Here is a 19512-nt window from a genome sequence, read left to right on the forward strand (position 1 = left end):
TAAAGTAAAATTTTAATTTTTAGTGTTAATAAAAACTTAAAAATTTAATAAAAATCATAAATTATACAAATTCTATAATATTATAGTTTGCTTATTTTATAATATTTATGCATATTATTAACTATCTTTAGAATTAAATATTTTATAATATTATTTAATAAAAAATTTATTTAAATTGAGTTATTTCTTAATATTTGGTTGTGTGTTTTATTTTTTAATAGCATACCTTTCATAGTAAAGTCTTACTAATAGTTTAAAGTCTAATTAGATTTACAATTATAAATAAATATGATATTTTCTTAAAATAAATTTAATGTGTGGTTAAAATTGATGGTATATTTAATTCTGGTATAAAATAATTATTTTGCCTAATAAGTTTATATTTAAGCTTTTAGTTTTTGAAAATATTTTATATTTATTTTTTTTGCTTAAGTTTTAGACAATACTTTGTTTGAATGATGATTTTTTTTAATTAAATTTTTTAGAATATAATTTTTAAGCTTATAAAAATTCATCTATCTTGTTTCTTATCATAGGCAAATTTAAGGTTGTTAAGATCCTCCATTAAATTTTGTACATCCTATTTATATTTTTTTTCTAAATGCTCGTACTTTTGTTAGAGTTATAAAATAACTAATCTATACTAATCTTATGAAAAACAAGTAGGGCATGTGTTATTTGCTGTTGAGTTTTAAATATATTCATCTCCGAGCTACTAAATGTGATTAGCTAATATGTCATAATCAGTCTTTAGTTGATTATAAAACAACTTGTACTCTGATTATTCTAGAATTATTGATTTTTAGTGTTTAATATGATTATTTAATTTTTAATTTTCATCTAATAAGTTTTGTTTTTCTAATTTTAACAAATTAACCTCTTAATTTTCTGCCTTTAAGTAATTTAGCAGAGCTAACTGTTATTAAAATCTAAATATCATTTCTCTTTACTCTTTGTTTTCATTTACTAGAGAATGATTTGCTTGTAAAAATTTTCTATACTCTTCATTTCTCTTCTCAGAATAATCTATGACTTTTTAATCTCTCTAAATTAGCATACTTTATAGATGTTGGATTTCAAGACATTTTTCATTTATTATTTTAAAAAACTAATTATTTTATTAAGTCAGTTACTCCTTTTCTAGTTTCATTTCTTCTAAGCACTATTTGAGCTTTATACATTGAGAAAATATGTCACTTTCATTGCAAAGTAAATCATTTTACTCATCAAACATATACAAGGATTTTTCTTCTGGATAAATCTATTTTTAAAACTCTTTTAGAAGTTGCTAAGCATCTTTTTCTATTTATTCAATTTCTTTAATATAGTTGTTATTATTGTTATTAATTTGATTATCCGAAAATTGAGTTTAGTCCTTATTAGAATTATAGATCAACTGATAAGTATTTTCGTTCTACTTTGAATCTGAGCTGCACTCTACTTTTTTAGATTCTCTATTAGGAGAAGGTTGTTAATTAAAGCTATTTTACTCTTTTGTATTCATATTAAGAGTATAGCAAGAACCTACTTCAGTGCTTTCTTGGCCGTTGAATCTACTATAATACTCTTTACCTTCATCATTTAATTTTCCATTAAAAATCTTTTTGTTTTCATTTTAGTAAAAGGAATGCTAATAACTTTTCTATTCAGATGTATCTTATTTTATAGCTAAATGCTACTAGTCAACTGAATTATTTTTAGATTCTTCTTTATCATCACATAATAGATTCTAGCTAATTTCTAACTATTTAATATCAATTTATTTTTGTAAAAGATTTTGAGATAAATCTTCACACATCCTCATCCATTAAGCAAGAACTTAATCTTTTTAAACAATAATTTATTTTAGATCTTATATTTCTTTCATTAATTTCTCTTTTTCTTTACTATCATTCAAACATTCTTGTTAAAAATCTAATTTTTAATTTTCTTTAATATTCATTTAACTAACTTAAGCAACTAAATCTTCAGCGTTTAAAAGTAAATGTCTGATAAAAAATATATTTTTTTATCTATCTCTAAATTAATTTAATTGTAATAAAACAATCTTAATTAAAATTTAAAAATTTAATAAATTCTCTGTGTCGAAAAGTTTAATCAAATGAAGTAAATCAAAATATTTATTTTATAATTTTGAAAAAGAACCACTAAAAATCTCATCTAAATATAAACAAATAAATTAATTTTAAATTTGAACAGAAAACATAAAAAGAACTAAAGAAATTTTCTTTTTATTATTTAATAAAAAATCTAACTTGATATAAATTTTTATTCTTCATTTAAAGACCTTATTTTTTAAGCTCTCAGATCCAGATCTGTATGTTTGCTATTTAATAAAATTTTAGCTAACTTACTAAATTTGCTTTTTTTCAGGTTAATCTCTTTTGTCTAAAATATTATTTAGCTTTCCAATTTCTTTTGACAAATTTTATATTTTGCTATCTATTCTTTCTTTGTAAGGAATTATAGATTGGGTGGAAGTAGGAGGAGAATTAAACTGTGAATTTTATTTGTAAGTTTTGTAGTAGTTTATGCTTGAAGATAAACTACTTATTTTATCATCATGACTTAGGTTATTATTAGAAGATGGCTATTTACGATCAGACTATATTATAGCTCCAACATGATAATTTGCACTTTGAATTTATCTGCTTATAGTTGGAGTTATAGAATTTTTATGGTTAACTTCATATTCATTTACAGACACAGTAGTTTAAGTTAAATCTTAAAAAAAAAAAATTTTAATATTTACATTTAATACTTTAAAATATTTTACTCATTTAATTAGCTTTATTTCCTGATGAAGTAGAAGGAGGTGATTTAAATCTACTTGAGAGTGGCTAAGTAAGATAGTCATTTTTTTTATAAATATCTATTCTATCTATAGCAGATATTTTCTTTATATGGCTAGCACTTTTAACAGAATCAAGCTTTTAATTAATTCCTTAACCTTTTTATTTATTTTATTTATATATTGTCAGATTTAATTTTTAATAAAAATTTTAATGTCTACCTTCACTTCCAAGTCTTTCTCTGTTTAAGTAATTATGGTGATTTTGTGTTTACTAAACTACATTTCCATAGTTATTGAAAAGTTTTTAAGCATTTATGGAATTAGGCATGGTGTTAAATTAAGAAAAATTGGGCTGAGTACTTTGAATTTAAGAGGACAGTGGAATAAAACTAGAAGGAAAAACTTATTACAATTGTTATTAATACTAAAAGTTATTGTGTTAAGGATTTAATATTTATTATATTTATTCTTTTACATTTTGTTCTTTTAATTGCTATTATTGTTAAAGTTATAATTGCACTTATTATTACTACTACTGCTCTTTAAACTGTGGTGATTATATTTGTTAAGATTGCTACTAAATTTGTTGCTGCTACTCTTACAAGATGGACTTTTCAAACTTTCGCTTAAGTTCCTCAATTTCTTAATTCTTTTATTGTATTTCTGAATTCATTCTTTTAATTTCTGACTCAAATTAGCTATATTTTAAAAACAGAGAAGAATATTGTTCTTTTTATTAATTAGCTTCTAGGTGCTTTGAATCTATTATAAGTTTATTTTCATTTTTTATAGACTCTATTTTAGCATTTTGCTCATTGATTATTTTATTTTATCTTATTATTTCTGCCTTAAGCCCATCCATTGTTTTATCTTCTAAATTAGAAATAGATTATATTGAACCGAGTTCATCATCTTTAGCTGCAATTACTGAATTTAACCTTTCATTCTCCTTAACTAACATATCAATTTAAGCTTGTAACTCTATAATTGTTTCCCCATTCTCTGCAATTTTAGAAGAATTTTTTTGGTAAAGTGCTTTTTTTTTAAAGGATAAATAAATAAATATCATATCTACCACTTAAAGAAAATACTTTACTTTCAATTTCCTTATTTTTATATTCTAAAGCTTTATTCACTCTTTCTAATTCAAACTAAAATATTTTTATTTATGGGTCTTCTTCTTCTTGATTTTTTGATGGCATCTTTTTCAAATCTTCTTCTGCTCTTTACAATTTTATTTTAAGCTGTTTGATATAATAAATATATGTTTATTTAATATTAAATAAGTAATAATGCTTTACAATATCAATTTCATCTTGTTTAGCATTTAATGAGAAGTTAAGCCTATCATTTTCATTCATCAGAAGCAAAATCTTTTTTAAAATTTAACATAAATACAATTAATTTAATACACTAAATTTATATACTTTCTTATCTGCTTCAAACATTTCTAATGACTATCTTCTTGAACCAGAAGCTCTCTTTTAGTCATTAAATTGATTAGACTCTATCCTAAAAGCATCCTTGAAAAGTTTCTCTTTATCAATTGACTAAAAAGGAAATCAAAAGAAAGAAATAAATAAATAAATAAAAATATAATTCTATAATGATTTTTAAAAACAAATTCATTTATTTACCCCTAATGGAGATTCTTTTATCTCACTAAGTAAACGGTGTGCTTACAAAGGAAGAATAATATTATAATCGAATTAGTGGTTATTCTAATTAAATATATCTATCAACTTTTCAAAATCTTTAAATAACTCATAAGCAATATTAGAATCATTGTCACTGTCTATTGTTTAATTAAGTTTATTTTTCAAAGAAATTTCATTTGTTTCATCATTGAATTCTATCTCATTTGCAAAATGTATAAGTTGCTAAATAAGAGCCTAATCACTATTTGAATTTTCGCTGACACATTTTTAAAAGTTTTCATAAATCTAATTAGTTTTCTTAATGCAATTTTCGTCTACGATTGAGCTCTCTAAACAATCAATAAAATCTCTTATTTACTTAAATTTAGATTGTGTTTTATCATTTTCTTATTTTATGCGAAGAAGCTCCTTAATTATTTCTTACATTACATTCTAAAAAGGCTTTTAAACATGATTTTATTTTTGATGTATATTCTCTTGAACGCACTTGTCACACATCAAACTTAAATATTAATTTTCTACACCAATACATTCTTTGTCAACACATAACATATTTTACAAATTTCCACTATGACTGACACTCCTTTCACAATTATTAAAACTTATTTTACTAATTCTTTGTTAGCAATCCTCCATATTTACTGATACTTTTTTATAATTAAATTTAATACAACTTTGCAGCTTAATATTAATTTTTAAAAGACTCTCAAATTTAGTGGCAAATTAAAAAAATCACAATTTTCAGTATATAAGATTCATGTAATTATTTATTAATATCTTGAGATTAATAACTAATCTACCTAAATTACTTTATTATAAAAATTATTACTCTGAAATAAAAATTAATTTAAAAATTTAACAAAACAATTCAGAAATGTTCAATGAATATTAATTTTTACTGGTATATCTATAAAAATTAATTTTTTTTATTGATTCAAATTATATTAAATCCTTATAAACAAAATAACTTTTCATTTTTGACTCTAAGTAAAAAACCTTTGAATAGAAACAAAATATAACTATTGTTTATTCAAAAAAAAACTAATAGGACCTTAAAATATTTCTTAAAATTTTTTAATATAATAAGATAATAATGATAATGAAATGATTCATATTATTAAGTTTATCAGGGTATAATTTTATTAAATATTCCTCTCAAATTTTTTAGTTTAGTATATATTTTTATATTATCTAGATATGATAGCTAATATTATTTAACTTGTTGATCCTCCTATGTCCATACAATATTTATTTAATAATATACAAACTATTTTTGAAAAATTTTAAAACAAAAAATCTTTTGCTGATACATCATAAATAAATTATTTAATTTAATTTTTAAATAATTAAAATTTTAAATTTGGATGGATTTACTAAAAATAAATAAAATGTTAATGTAAAATAAAAAAAGCTAATTAATAAATTGATTTTGTATTTTTTGAATAGTTTTAAATATTAAATTTATACACTTCAATTATATTTTAACTCAATTTAAGATCTTAATTAAATATTCAATTAGTTTGCATTTTCTTTTACATTACTTATATTTTAGATTATGAATGAATAAATATTATATTCTGTAGTTATAACTTTGAAATCATTTAAAATTAATCTTAAAATATCAATTTTACATACAAAAATTTTAATTTAGTTAAAATTTCAAACTTTTATATTAGTAAAGAGTATAAAAGTAGATGTGTCTCTATTTCAAAAATAAAAGAAAAGTAAAAAATTTAGTTAGAATTTGTTACTAAATATAATAGATAAAATAATCAAAAAGCATACAAATAAACAAACATGTTCTTATAAATAAGTAAAATTTAGCATTTTAGTTTAAAATTATCTAATAAAATTTTTTATTAAAATTTGTTAATTATGTGTGTGTTATTTATATCACATACTTATTTTATTTTATCTATCTGAAATACTCTTTTTCAGTAAAACTCCTTTAAATATTTTTCTCCAAAATCCCATAAGCTCTTTTTTAAGATTTTCTGCTTACTGAGCTTTCATAATTTCATAGTTATCTTAATAAATTTATCTTATTCTTTCTTCATCTTTCTTGTGGGCTAGTATACCATTTTTAACCACATGAGATCTACCAGATGCTGTCGATTCAAATCCGCAAACTGCTTCTACATACTCTATGTTATGTTTTTTTAGCAACTTAGGTAATCCTTAGATTTCAATCAAAACTGTTCCTTCAGGTGGATCACCAGCAAACGTCTAAATAAGAATTTGATTTTAAAGAGAGAGTTTAATTAAATTAAATTTTATTTTTATTTAATTTAAATCAAACAAACAAATTATAATAATTTTAATTAAAATTACCTCCCAGTTACCATATTCATTTCTTGGGAGAGTTCCATCATCTCTGATTTTGTATACTAACTCTTCAGTTTACCAGAATCCAAACAAATCTACCATTTTTTTGTTACCTAAAATCGATTGAACCTATTTAACAGGCTTCTCATCAGGCTTAACTGATCTTTAGTAGGATCTCCATCTAGTTTTTGCATGCAAATCAACGACATATTCTTTAAAATATACCTTTTTTTTATTAATTTATTATAATAAATGTTAATAGCATAGTTGCTTACGTCTTCGTCTTTAAATGTAAGATTTGTCTTTTATGCATTTGGATGTAAACCTTAATACTTTTAAAGCATTGACTTAGTAATATAAATTTCACTTGCTTTAAACTCAGGATATGATTAAGGGATTTAAGATTTTTACATTTATATTTTTGTTTCTCTTTCACTAATTACTTAGGGTTTCTATTTTTTATATAATAAATAATATAATTTATTATAAATAACATTTTACATATTCGTCTTATAGTAATTCTGGATTTCCAAGAAATGAAACATGTTAAAGAAGATTTTTCCACCAATAATCGAAATTCAACTCTCTTCTACTTACCTAAATTTTCGGATACCTATCACAGTGTATATCAGTAATATCAAATAAAAACAAATTTTTCATAGATCTTTTGTTATGAACATATTCTTTTAATTTTTCATTTTTAAATTCTAATTTATTATATCCAACTATGAATAAAACAGGTATACTATTTTATTTTAACAAAATTTAGAATCTTTCTAAAATTTCATTCTAAACAGCATCAAAACAAATCCATTGCTAACTCTTTTCATCATAAACTTCAAGCCAATACTTTATTTCAGAACTTTGATAGAAATCACTTTTTAATAACTTTTATTGTTATTAATTTTAGTCATTTTCCAAAAGCTTTGAATCCTATTCTGTTTAATTTGTCTACTAAGTCTATATTAAGTCTTAAAAAAATGACATAATTAATTAAAATTAAAATAATTAAAAATCTACCCTGTTAAGTCTTTTTAAATTTTTTTTTAGAAAAAGCAAAATTAAATGGATTTAAAGTTTCCTCTTCTTTTTCAACTTCGCTTTCGCATTTTTCTACTATTAAATTTAATTATTAAAATAAATTTAATGTTATCTAATTTTAATTTACCATCAGATAAACTATCTAACTTCTTCAAATTACTTAATTTTTTATTAACTAATTTAATTTCTTCTTCTTCTTATTTTTATGTTTAGTTATCTATTTTCAATAAGGAGCTTTTATCATCATCTTGCTTTTTTCCTTTATTTAAATACTTTCTAAAATCAAATTTTTTAGGATCAGTCTAAAAGGTAGATGAGGCAGTTGAAACAATTGAATCTTCTTCTTGTTAATTTTTTTTTTAATTACTAAAACTAATCATTGATGAATTGTTAGTGCTTTTTTTATCAAACTTAAAATTTGACAGCATTTGGTCAAATAAATCATTGCTTTCTTTTTATTATTATTTTTTATCATTTTTTTTTGTTTAATAATCTTCATCATCACTGTCACTTTAATCACTATCTATTTAATCTTCTATCATTTAAGTCTATAAAAATTAAATAAATATTCCTTTTTTTAATATTTAACTAATTATTATACCTAATTCATTATTTTAGCAGTAATTCTAGAAGCCATATCTGAAAAACGTGCAGCTCTCTTATTTTAAACAACACTACTTACTATAGATTCTCTAGTACGCTTTTAATTGCTATGTGTGGATTCTTAAGACTAATTTGAACTTCTTTTACTTTCTTTGATCCTTGAATTGTGTTTTTTGTCAAGGTTGAGGTATCTCATGTCTACAATTTTGGAAAATCTAACTTTCATACCAATAAATTCAAATAAGATCAAGGCAATTAATGTCATTTAAGAGTAGCCTACCTCTATTCCTTCATCTAAATTTTTATGAAATTCAATTTATTCTTTCTTCCATTTATAAGTAAAGTATTGCTATATGTGATAATTAACAGTTTTTATAATACTTCTAGTTGAGTATTTTTCAGGATAGTTTTTCATGGAAAGTAAAAAATTTAAATCTTTTAAAGAAAATTAAGATATTATCTTAGCTTTTAAATACTCATCTTCCAAATGAGACTATAGAAAGTAGAAAGTAGAAGAAATTTCGCATAATACAAAACACTTAATAAAATTCCTGTATTCTTCTGGATTTTAGCGAATCTTTCTAGTTTTTTTTAGAAATTCAAGCTTTTCTTTTTCATACATAATTTCATCATATCTTTTTTGTTTTGCAAGCATTTTCTCAAGAATCATTTATTCTTTAATAATATGAGGATTCTCTCTCCCTCCTTCAGTTCTACCTAATTGTTGTCTTTCTTACATTAATTTCTGAATTGTATCATCATCTCCTGCAGTTTTAATCAAACTTAAAAAGTCTTCTCTCATGTTTTTTTAACCTTCTTCATCTTTATTACAAATGGCATTTAAAAAATCGATATCTTAATTTTCATCTTCATTAATCATTCTATCATCTTCATAGCTGTCTTCCAATTTATTTTTTTATTTTTTATTATTTTTGATTTTATTATCAAAATAGAGATTATCTTCTGAATCTGATTACTTCTACTAATTATTTTCGTCATCAGATCCAAAGCTTATCCTATCTTCATTTTATTTTTCATCTACTTCTTCAAATTCATCATTGAAATCAAGATCTTCATTTGAATCCATTGTGAAATTTATAAATAATAAACTATATTGTAAAAATTTTTGCTTAAGAATAAATATTATATTTGTTATTATACTTTTTTATTACTTAAATCACACTAAATCCTAAAATATATAAAATATCTTTACTTTAAGTAAGCTCATATAGATCGGTCTTTATAAGCTTAATCTTAATAACAAATTTTGTAGTTTTAGGCGGAAATTTTATCAAAGTTGTTCTTAAAAATTATGTAAGTGAAACTAATAAATATTCCACACATAAAAATAAATATTATTGATTTCGGCGGAAATTACTACATAATTTTAAATTAAAAGCAAATATTAAATATAAAAGTAAAATAGAAAAATCTACATCTCAGTTTTTTTTCTAAACAAATTATTTTACTTAAATAATCAATTATTTTTAAAAATTTTGATGAAAATACGAAAAACATAATATATATTTCAAAGATAATCTAAATTATCACCAACTTTCAACAAAATGTGTTTTAAAAAATTTATTTTATTATTTGATTAAACTAAGATGATTATTTTATGTATTCAAAAAATCAAGCAAATAAAATAAATCATCAAATTTTAAAGAGTATTTAAATATTTAAAGAAAGTATAATGATTTTTAATTTATATTTAAGTTAATTCTTACTAAACAAACTTAGAAGTTTTAACACAAAAATGAAAATGATTTACTCTAAATATATTATAAATAGATAGATAGATATATTAAATAAAAAATAATGAATTTATAAGTTATTTACAAAATTATATATAATTTTAATTAGTAAATTAATCAAAAAGTGAATGATTGATTTAATCAGTGAGTGAGTCGTTTTTTTTGTTTTAAATAAGTAAAATTAATTTTTTTTTGTTTGTGTAACTTACCTTATTTTATTATTATTATTATTTTATTATTAAATAATCTATTGTAACTAACCTTGTACTTAAATTCCAGTTTCAGCTTGTTTAGGCTTGTAATGAATCTTCTTTTTCAGTGTTATTAGCAACAAAAGACCAACCTTAGATATATTTTTCACGACTGATGTCGATATTATTTCCAATTAGTGTCTCAATGAATTATTCAGAGTTATAATTGTTTAGCTAAAGCTGGAGTAATTAAACTTCTGGTGCTTTAATTTTTCTTTCATAAACCATATCCCAATCTATGCTTTTAAAGAATGGGTGATTTTTTATTTCGTTAGCATCGTTTCTTCCACATCCTAGTCTCATTTCAGGATTACGCTCCAAAAGCTATTTTTTTTATTTTGTGAAATAGATTGTCAAATAATTAAAATTTAGAAAAGTGTCTATGTTAAATATATAAATTAATTTAATTAATTGAAATGGTTATTACAGCTGTAAGAAGAGATTTGGCTTCTTAGGATAAATAACTAGGGAGTGCTAAAGGTGCATTTTGAATATTATTGAATAGATCCTCTCTTTATTAATATAAATTGTTTTAAATTCAATAAAAGAATATCAACTTGTTTTTATATTTTACTTAGTATTTGCATAATAAGGAGGATTTCCTGTAAGCATCTCATACATAACTACACCAAATAAATACCAATCTACTGCTTTACCATGTCCTCTTCTTTTTAGCATTTCAGGTGCTAAATATGCTATTGATCTAAATAAATTTATAAAAGATTTTAGATAATATAAATTAAAAAATAATACATACCCACAAAATGATTTAGCTCCTTCAGTGTAGTCAAGTACTCCTTCTTTTGATAAACCAAAATCAGTTAGTAATGCATGTCCTTCTGAATCAATTACTATGTTATCTATATTAAAATTTAATAAAAATTCTATAAACTGCTTGTAATTTTACCTGGTTTTAAATCTCTAAAGATAATATCTTTTTTATGAAGATACTCTAAAGAAAGTAGAATTTCTGATAAGTATATTCTAGCATCATTTTCGCTTAAGACCTTTACTTTTTATAACAATTTCCCCATATCACCGCCAGCAGCAAAGTCAAGTATTAGAAACAATTTTTCTTCAGTTTAAAATGAATAATTTAATTTAACAATAAATGGATGATTAGAAAGTGATAAGACATTTCTTTCAGTAAGTGCGTATTTTATAACATTACTTTCTATTAAATTTATTAAAAATAAAATAAATTTATCAAAATTTTTTAAGAAAAATTTATTTATTTATTTATTAATTACTCATCATTTTACTTTTTTAGAGAACCTTCATAGCATAATACTGTAAATTATCTTTCTTTTAAACAAGATAGACATCACCAAAAGAGCCTTTACCAAGCATGGAATGAATTATAAAAGAGTGTATTGTAACTTTTGATTAAATATTTTAGGATGTTGTTTTAACTTAATTTTAAATAGATTCCATTGATTATATTGAGTTGCTTTTGCTACTACCACTTCCACATTAAGATATATTAGATATAGTATTAGCAACTGTCGTGTTAGCTGTTGTAATCACTTCGCTTAAAACAGGTATATTCTGAAGAGATTTTGGATTATTTGTGCTCATCGGACGAGATTGCTGTTTTGTTCTCTTTAAGAAAGTATTTTTATTTGGGGCATTTTCTTTGCCTTGAGCGAAATATCCTTTTTTATGAAAGAAGCTTTCATTTTTTGAATGTTCCCTTGATCTAGGAGTTCCATTCTTAGAAACTTACTATTAAAATTTATTGATTGTAATTTGAGAAGGAGTTTTTTGATTTGAGATATTTTTAATTTTCTTTTCTTGCAGAGGCTTAGGAGCTGGTGAGAGAAAATCTGTATTGCCAATATTTTACTAAGTAGATAATCTCTTATTTTAATTACAAGTAATTGTTTCAATAGATATATTTTATTTACTTTGTGATTTAGAAGGAATACTATTTTCAGATTTTATATTATTTCTTTATAATTGTTATTGTAATTGCTAATTTTAGGCAAAAATGTTTTCATTTAATTATGCAGAATTTGAGGAAATATTATTTTATTACTAAATTTATTCTAATTATATTTGATTTTATTTTTATTATGATTATTTTTCAACAAATTGAATAGGTTTTTCTTATACAATTTTAAATAAAGAATTCAATTTAGCGTTTTCTGCCTCTTAAGCACTAAGCTAATTTTAATTTTTGTTTATTTAAAAATTTGTTTAAATGATATTGATCCTATTAGAGGAGTTTGTTTTGTGCACAGGGGAAGTAATTTTGGTCATATAATCATCAAAATATTTTTTAGATTAATCATGTTTTATATAATCAAAGCATCTCTTACCACTTTTATTTTTTATACTAATATCAGGCTTAAATCTATTTAAAAAGATATCTATAATAGCAGATTTACTAAGCATGCAAGCAATATGAAGTGCTGTATTCCCATTCTCATCCTACATATCTATTTCAGCTCCTATATGATTTAAATTAAAACTTATTTCCAAATTATATTTAACTTTTATACCAAATTTAAATTTTAAAACATATATTTTTATTGATTTTTATTAAATAATAAATGTATTTACCAGCTTTTAATAATAGAATGACAATTTCTTCTGATCCTTATTCAGCAGCTATCATCAAAGGAGTCACTTAATTATTTGTCTCCTAATTTATGTTTGCTTCGTTCACTATTAACTTATTTACAAGCTATATATTGCAGTTTAAGCATGCAAAGTGAATTGGAGCCCATCCTGTTTGCAAATCACAAAAATTAGGTTCAGCTTTAAGATCTCCTTTTGAATCATGTAAATATTATGAGCACTTCAAAAAGTCATTCTGCTATGAAGCTAAAAGCAAATCCATATTATTTTACTTTTTTTATTTCCACCATTCTTCCCATGGCAATTTATTTTTCTTTAAATGCTCTGCCTTAACTGTATTTTCCACAAGTTGTTAAGTGCTTTCAGGATTTCTTAAATCATAAATCTCTCCTTTTATTTAAAAAATTAATTTTAAAATTATTTATTGAGAAATGCTAGGTAGAATCTTTCTTAAAAAATACTGAATGAACTCTCAGTATTTAATAAAGTGAGTAGATTTATTTAATTAATTTAGCATAACTCCACTTGAATTTTATTTTAAAGAAAATCTGAACTAAAATATTAATTAGATTTCTTTTATTTATGTGTTTAATTCTATTTAACAGAAAACTCAAATCAAATAGTTAAAAAATTCAAATTTTCCTTTACCTGTGTCTCTATTGATAACAAGAAATTGCTAGTTTATTTTTTAATTTCTTGTAGCTGCTGGGCTTTGAAGTTTAGAGGCCTGCATTTACATTTTAGGTGGAATCTTTCTAGCTTGTTCTAAATTATCAGAGAATTCACAAACAGATCCCATTAATGAATCTTATCTTCTATGATGGGCTTTTCTTTCAAAATCTCTACATTTTTTAGATTGGTCTATTTCGATATTTTACTTAGTTTAAGTTTTCACTTATTAAGGTGCTCCTTAAGATAAATTAGGAGGAGATCTTTGTCCATTTTAATCAATCTCACATTAATTCTTATTTTTTATATGATTATTTTGATTTGTGTTTGAATTTATTTACAATTATGAATAAAGCATTTTATGTTGTGTTTTTTAATTTGTTAATTATTATGTTGTGGCTGATTTAGGAAAATAATTCTGTTATTAATGTGAAATAGGAGAATGATTTGAATTCTCTTTAGCGTCAAAGAACGATATCTTTTTAGATAATCGAGTCGGAGTTAACGAAGCTTCTCTTTAAATATGATTTGCTGAGTTAGGTAATTAATTACCCTGAGTTTATACCCTATTTTATTTATAAGGTGTTTAATCCAAATTTTTAATTTTTAAATGTTAGGCAAACATAAGATTCAGTTAATATTATAAATGAATTAAATATTTTTTGGCAATCAATTAAGATTTTGATTTAGCTACGATAATTATAGTATTTATTTTTTTCTTGCAATTTGATTCAGCAAAACTTTAATAAAATGACTTCTTAAATAAACAACAATTAAGCCTTTCAATTAAATTGATTAATATTTTGAAATAATTTGTTTTTAACAATTATTTTTACATAAATTTCATGCATATATCAAAAATTAAGAAAATTTTTTGAAAGATATTTGATCGATGGCATTCATTTTATAAAGATTAGAAAGAGTTTTTTATATTTCTAATTGAAAATTCTTATTTCAATGAATACTTTTCATTCAAGTGATTGACAAACATATTCATCAAAATTATTTATTTTTGCTATTTTTTTATATTTTTATTTTAACTGAAAGTCTTAAAGTGCTATTTTTACTTAAAATTATTTCAATTTAAATCTAGAAAATATTAAGTTTTTTTAAAATTATTTTTTTTATATATTTTATTTATTAAATTTAAATTATTTTATATTTTATCATTTACTATTAAATATAAAAAAAAGATTAATATAATAATAATTATTATTATATTATTTGTTATATTTGTTATATTTGAATGCAAGAAATATTAAAAAAACTCATTTAAATTATAGAGCAATTTTTTTATCATAAAAATTTTTAAGTGATTCAAAATGTGTAATAAATAATAATATCATTCATATCTTGATCTAAGTATATATTTGTGTAATCAGTAAATATTGTTTATCAGTATTTATATATGTTAAATAAAAAAAGACTGGTTAACTAAGTTTTTTAAAATGATTGAATTAATTAAAAAAACGAATATAAAATTAATAAATTATATTTTTTACTATTTTTTCAATAAGAAAATTATCTATCAAAATCATATTTTTCTTAATGAAATTATTTTGATATTAAATCATATATCTTCTAAATCAAGGAATTACTTAATTTAAATAAATAGCTAATATTTATGTTATATTTCTTATCCTAATTTTTTTATAAAAATGAAAATTCAATTTAAGGAAAATAGAAACTTTGAACAAATTTAAGGTGAATTCAATAAAAAATCAAGAAAAAATTGAAAGAGAGATCAATGATTTGAAATTGAAAGAACATGAATTCTAAAAGCAACTTTTGGAGGTTAAATAAAGAGCTGAATAAGGTATAGCTTTAGCAAATAGCTAAAATTTAACTAATAAAAATAACTAACTCTTAAATCTTAATTATTATTGCCTGTTAAATTAAAATATAATTCTTCTTATATTAGAAGAAAAAAATAGAATATATTTGTTAAATTTAATTAATTTTTAAAAAAATTTCATTCTTTTAAGTGATCAATACTAAGCAAAAAAATAATTTTGCTTTAAAAAAATTTTTGTAATAAAATTTAAATATTTTATAGAAAATAAATTTAATATCTTTAAAAAATAAATATCAATTATTTAAATAATTCTAAAATAAAATTAAAGGATTTTTTTAAAGTAAAATAAATTTTGTAAGCAATAAATCAAATTAATTCAATTAAAATTGCTTACAATTAATTAAAGTAATTTAAATTTATGATTTGAAGTGTAATTTATTTATATTTAAAAACAATTTTTTCCGTAATTTACAAATAAATACTTTAAATAAATAAATTTTAAAATTTACTAAAATTTAATTATGAATTAAGACATAAAAGCTTTTTTTCAATTTACAAAATTTATTCTTATATTAATAATTATCTATTTGCCATTTAATTTCAATAAATATCAATTAATTAAAAAATAATTTTCTGCTCTTTAACATAATTTTTAAAAACATTATTTTACTTATAAATTAATTAATTTATAGTTTAAAAAAAAGCTTTGATATAATTCTGTAAATTTTTTTACTAATATAATATATTTAATGATATTTTAAATTAATTTTGAAATATATGTAAGCGAAATAATTTGGTTTATTAATCAGTATGCATTAGGAAGTAATTTTAATTCTAAATTGCTTATTATAATTTTTAGGAGAGTAATAATTAACAAAATATTACGTACTATACAATTTATTACACAATAAAGATATAAATCAAATTCATACTTCTAAATTTTACTAAATACTTATTTTACTTGTAGATAAGAAACTTATATAGATAAATTAAAATTTAATGAGTAGTATTTTTAAATTAAGTAAGATTCAAGCTTGGAAAATCAATCAAAAGAAATCGTCTTTAATTTAAAGGATTGTGCAGTAGAGACCATAAATACCAAAACCAATTGCAATAATCATTATTGTAAAGTTTAATATGGTTTTATACTTGGGGAGATTTTTGTCTTGGTAATAAATAACAAACACTGGAATAATATAGCACAAATATATTCCACAAATATTTCCTGTTAAAGAAAGGAAATCAGATATTTTATCAAAAATAATACCTATAACATATGTAAGAAAAACGAAGAAGAGACGTGTCAAAGATGAAAAAATTAAAAAATTCTTATCTTATTATTTTTTAATTACTGGATCAATTAGAGGCTAAGCTTCTTAAACAGAAGAAATATATGAATTATCAGAATTATTTTCTTGAGGTCTTTCCTTATCAAAGTTTTGTGGTGCTTTAACATATATTATCTTTTTTAATTTAGATTCTACTACATTAACACAAGGAAAAATCTAAATAGGAAAACTGAATATGAGGGAAATGCAGTATGCAAATTTTATTATTTGCATAGGAATGTTAGATTATTCAAAGCTAAATAGGATAATGTCATTTACTCCGCTACCAAATGTTAGATAACCAATTAAGCCAACTGAGCAATAAAGAGTAACAGCTACAGAGATTGAATAATTTAGAACTTTGTAAAAATGAGATGGTTGTTTCATAGAGTGTCTGATGTTGAAATAAACTCCAATACCTTCGAAAGTAAATATAAAAACACCTATCGATTTTCCTATAGTGCTCCAATTAACAGCCTAAATATTACCCACTCCGTCAGTTCCCAAATAATAAAAACTATAAATCATTACTGTAACAAGAGAAACCATTACCACAACATTACCAAGCATGCTCCAAATTTTTAGCTTATTTATGTCACGGATAAAGACTAGTGGAATCAAACAACTAAGAGAAATTATTACAGAAATTACCTTAGAGCTACAAGGGTAAATACTGCCGTCGATATTGCAAAAGGACTCTTAAATGTATTATAAGAAAAATATGACATATGAAATACATATACCAGTTTAGAATGTAAAAAGGCAAGCATTGACAGCAATTACATGCCCTCTATTGGCAGTTTATTTTACAAATTCAACTACATTTTTAGCTTTACTCTACTTTTCTTCAGCTATTCTAATAATTTCATGACTCAAATAGAGCATTGCAATAGCACAAAGAGGCATTAATATTAGTCCAGCAACCCACCCACTTTGACTGAAAGCCTATGGGAGAGCAAGAACTCCTATTCCTACCAAACTCTTAAAAAGATTTAATGATGCTCCAAATACTGAGGCTTCTGATTTTCCTGTACCACCATGATGATCTATTTCTTCTTCTTCCTCTTCAATAGGCTATACTTTATCAAACTTTCTAATTAAAGCTTCCTAAGCGCTATCATCAGCAGTTGAGTTGAAGTCTTTTTCGATATTCTAATTCATATCAATTACAATGAAATTAATTATTATTTTTAAAAACTTCAAATTGTATTTTATTTTTTTTATCAAATTTTTATTATGATTGTTACTAATTTTGAAAAAGTCATAAATAAGCATCAGCTAGCTTGACGACAAATTTATAGAACAAAAATAATTAAATATTTAACAATTAGATCTAATTCTAAATTAAATGTAAACTGATAAAAATTGTAAACTATTTTTTTCAATTTTATTTCATTTATTTAAATAAATTAAATTACTTTCTCTGTGTAACTTTATCTTTATTAGATCATTTCTTGATAAAAAATTTGTAGGATAAACATTTTTAATTTAATTTTGGCTGCTTACTATAGTAAAATATTTAAATGAACTTTCTTGAGTTTTTTAGAATTAATAATTAGACGCCTAACTATTTTAAAATGGAAAAGTATTTAATTTTTGTTTAAAAATATAACTTTGAATTTTAAGAGCTGGTTAAATAAAATTCTGAATATCTAAATTTACAATTGATAAGATCATTTTTCTTAAATAATATATTTTAGTCCATAAATTGATTAAATTAATTTTCTATCCTTTTTAATATAATATATATTTGTTTAATCTATGATTTTACTAGTAGAAATGAAATGAGATAAAAATAGTATTTAGTTAGTTTTTGATAATTTTCCAAACATTTTTTTATAAATCTATTAAAGGTAAAAAAGAAATATATGTCTATTAAATTCAAGAAACTTAAAAATAGGTAAGATAACAATTTATCTATTAAAATACCTTTACTTACTTAATAGTAAATACAAATATAAGCTTAAATATTGTTATTAAAATAAATCTTATCACTTAGTAACTTAAAATTATACTAGATATAAATATTTCAAATTTATGTAAATATTAAACAATAAGATTTTTATATAATAATTATAAATTATATTTATCAAACATCTAAAAATAGACTATAGATGGAAAAGATAAAAATTAATTTTTATCTAGATTATTTTTATTAAGATATTTCACATTTTATTCTTCCTCATAAATATTTTAAATAAATTCAAGATATAGAGGAATTGTATTTAATTTTACAATTTTTTAATTATTTTTTTTAACTAAAGAAGATATCGTAAAAATAGTGACACATTCATTATTTCCTAAAAGTGTATAATACTTCAAAAATATTACTTTACACATTTTAAAAAAATAAAAATAGTTAGTAAAAATTAGGAAAAAATAAAATAAACTAAACTATTTAAAATGATATTTTTAATAATTCTTAAGCTTAAAACAATTTTTTTTTGTATAAATAATCTATATTTTTATTATCAAAATTATTATGAAAAAGTTTTTGTTTCTTCTCAATTACAGATTTTAAAAATTTATAATTTTTTATAATATTTTTTTTATTTAAAAATCAAATAATAAAATCCATAAATTAAAGCTAGTAAAATAATCAAGATAAAATAATTAGCATTTATATTGATTGTTATTTATAAAGTACTAAAAATATCTTAAAACGAGTGACGCATTATTTCAAAAACTTCATATTAAAAAAATAAAAATAT

The 19512-nt window shown here is 21.7% G+C and overlaps 5 protein-coding genes across 5 annotated transcripts; all 5 read right to left on the reverse strand. All coding sequences in view use genetic code 6, as the record gives it.

Moving 5' to 3' along the window:
• Nucleotides 1-511: 511 nt before the first annotated feature.
• TTHERM_000825449 (hypothetical protein) lies at nt 512-2068 on the reverse strand (the record flags this gene model as incomplete). Its single annotated transcript, XM_012799655.1, has 1 exon — nt 512-2068. The coding sequence occupies exon 1, from the start codon at nt 1940-1942 to the stop codon at nt 512-514; it is 1431 nt and encodes a 476-aa protein (XP_012655109.1). The 5' UTR covers nt 1943-2068.
• A 207-nt stretch (nt 2069-2275) lies between these two features.
• TTHERM_00825450 (hypothetical protein) lies at nt 2276-5088 on the reverse strand (the record flags this gene model as incomplete). Its single annotated transcript, XM_001031413.3, has 7 exons — nt 2276-2724; nt 2777-2950; nt 3014-3829; nt 3891-4038; nt 4096-4167; nt 4222-4344; nt 4432-5088. The coding sequence occupies 7 exons, from the start codon at nt 5086-5088 to the stop codon at nt 2276-2278; spliced, it is 2439 nt and encodes an 812-aa protein (XP_001031413.2).
• A 1257-nt stretch (nt 5089-6345) lies between these two features.
• Nucleotides 6346-9508, reverse strand: TTHERM_00825460 (DNA repair protein Rad4; the record flags this gene model as incomplete). The annotated part of the gene is made up of 7 exons (XM_001031414.1): nt 6346-6678; nt 6784-7002; nt 7053-7229; nt 7279-7748; nt 7798-7893; nt 7946-8366; nt 8420-9508. 7 exons carry the CDS (start codon nt 9506-9508, stop codon nt 6346-6348), a joined length of 2805 nt encoding a protein of 934 aa, XP_001031414.1.
• Nucleotides 9509-10456: 948 nt separating this feature from the next.
• On the reverse strand, nt 10457-14303 carry TTHERM_00825470 (Serine/Threonine kinase domain protein; the record flags this gene model as incomplete). The annotated part of the gene is made up of 8 exons (XM_001031415.4): nt 10457-10750; nt 10854-10938; nt 11001-11129; nt 11184-11286; nt 11334-11600; nt 11677-12879; nt 12992-13399; nt 13658-14303. The coding sequence occupies 8 exons, from the start codon at nt 14301-14303 to the stop codon at nt 10457-10459; spliced, it is 3135 nt and encodes a 1044-aa protein (XP_001031415.4).
• Nucleotides 14304-16519: 2216 nt separating this feature from the next.
• Nucleotides 16520-17962, reverse strand: TTHERM_00825500 (transmembrane amino acid transporter protein; the record flags this gene model as incomplete). Its single annotated transcript, XM_001031418.1, has 1 exon — nt 16520-17962. The coding sequence occupies one exon, from the start codon at nt 17960-17962 to the stop codon at nt 16520-16522; it is 1443 nt and encodes a 480-aa protein (XP_001031418.1).
• Nucleotides 17963-19512: the final 1550 nt, after the last annotated feature.

The sequence above is a fragment of the Tetrahymena thermophila genome (genome assembly GCF_000189635.1).
Source record: "Tetrahymena thermophila SB210 genomic scaffold scf_8254440, whole genome shotgun sequence".
Lineage (NCBI taxonomy): Eukaryota > Ciliophora > Oligohymenophorea > Hymenostomatida > Tetrahymenidae > Tetrahymena > Tetrahymena thermophila.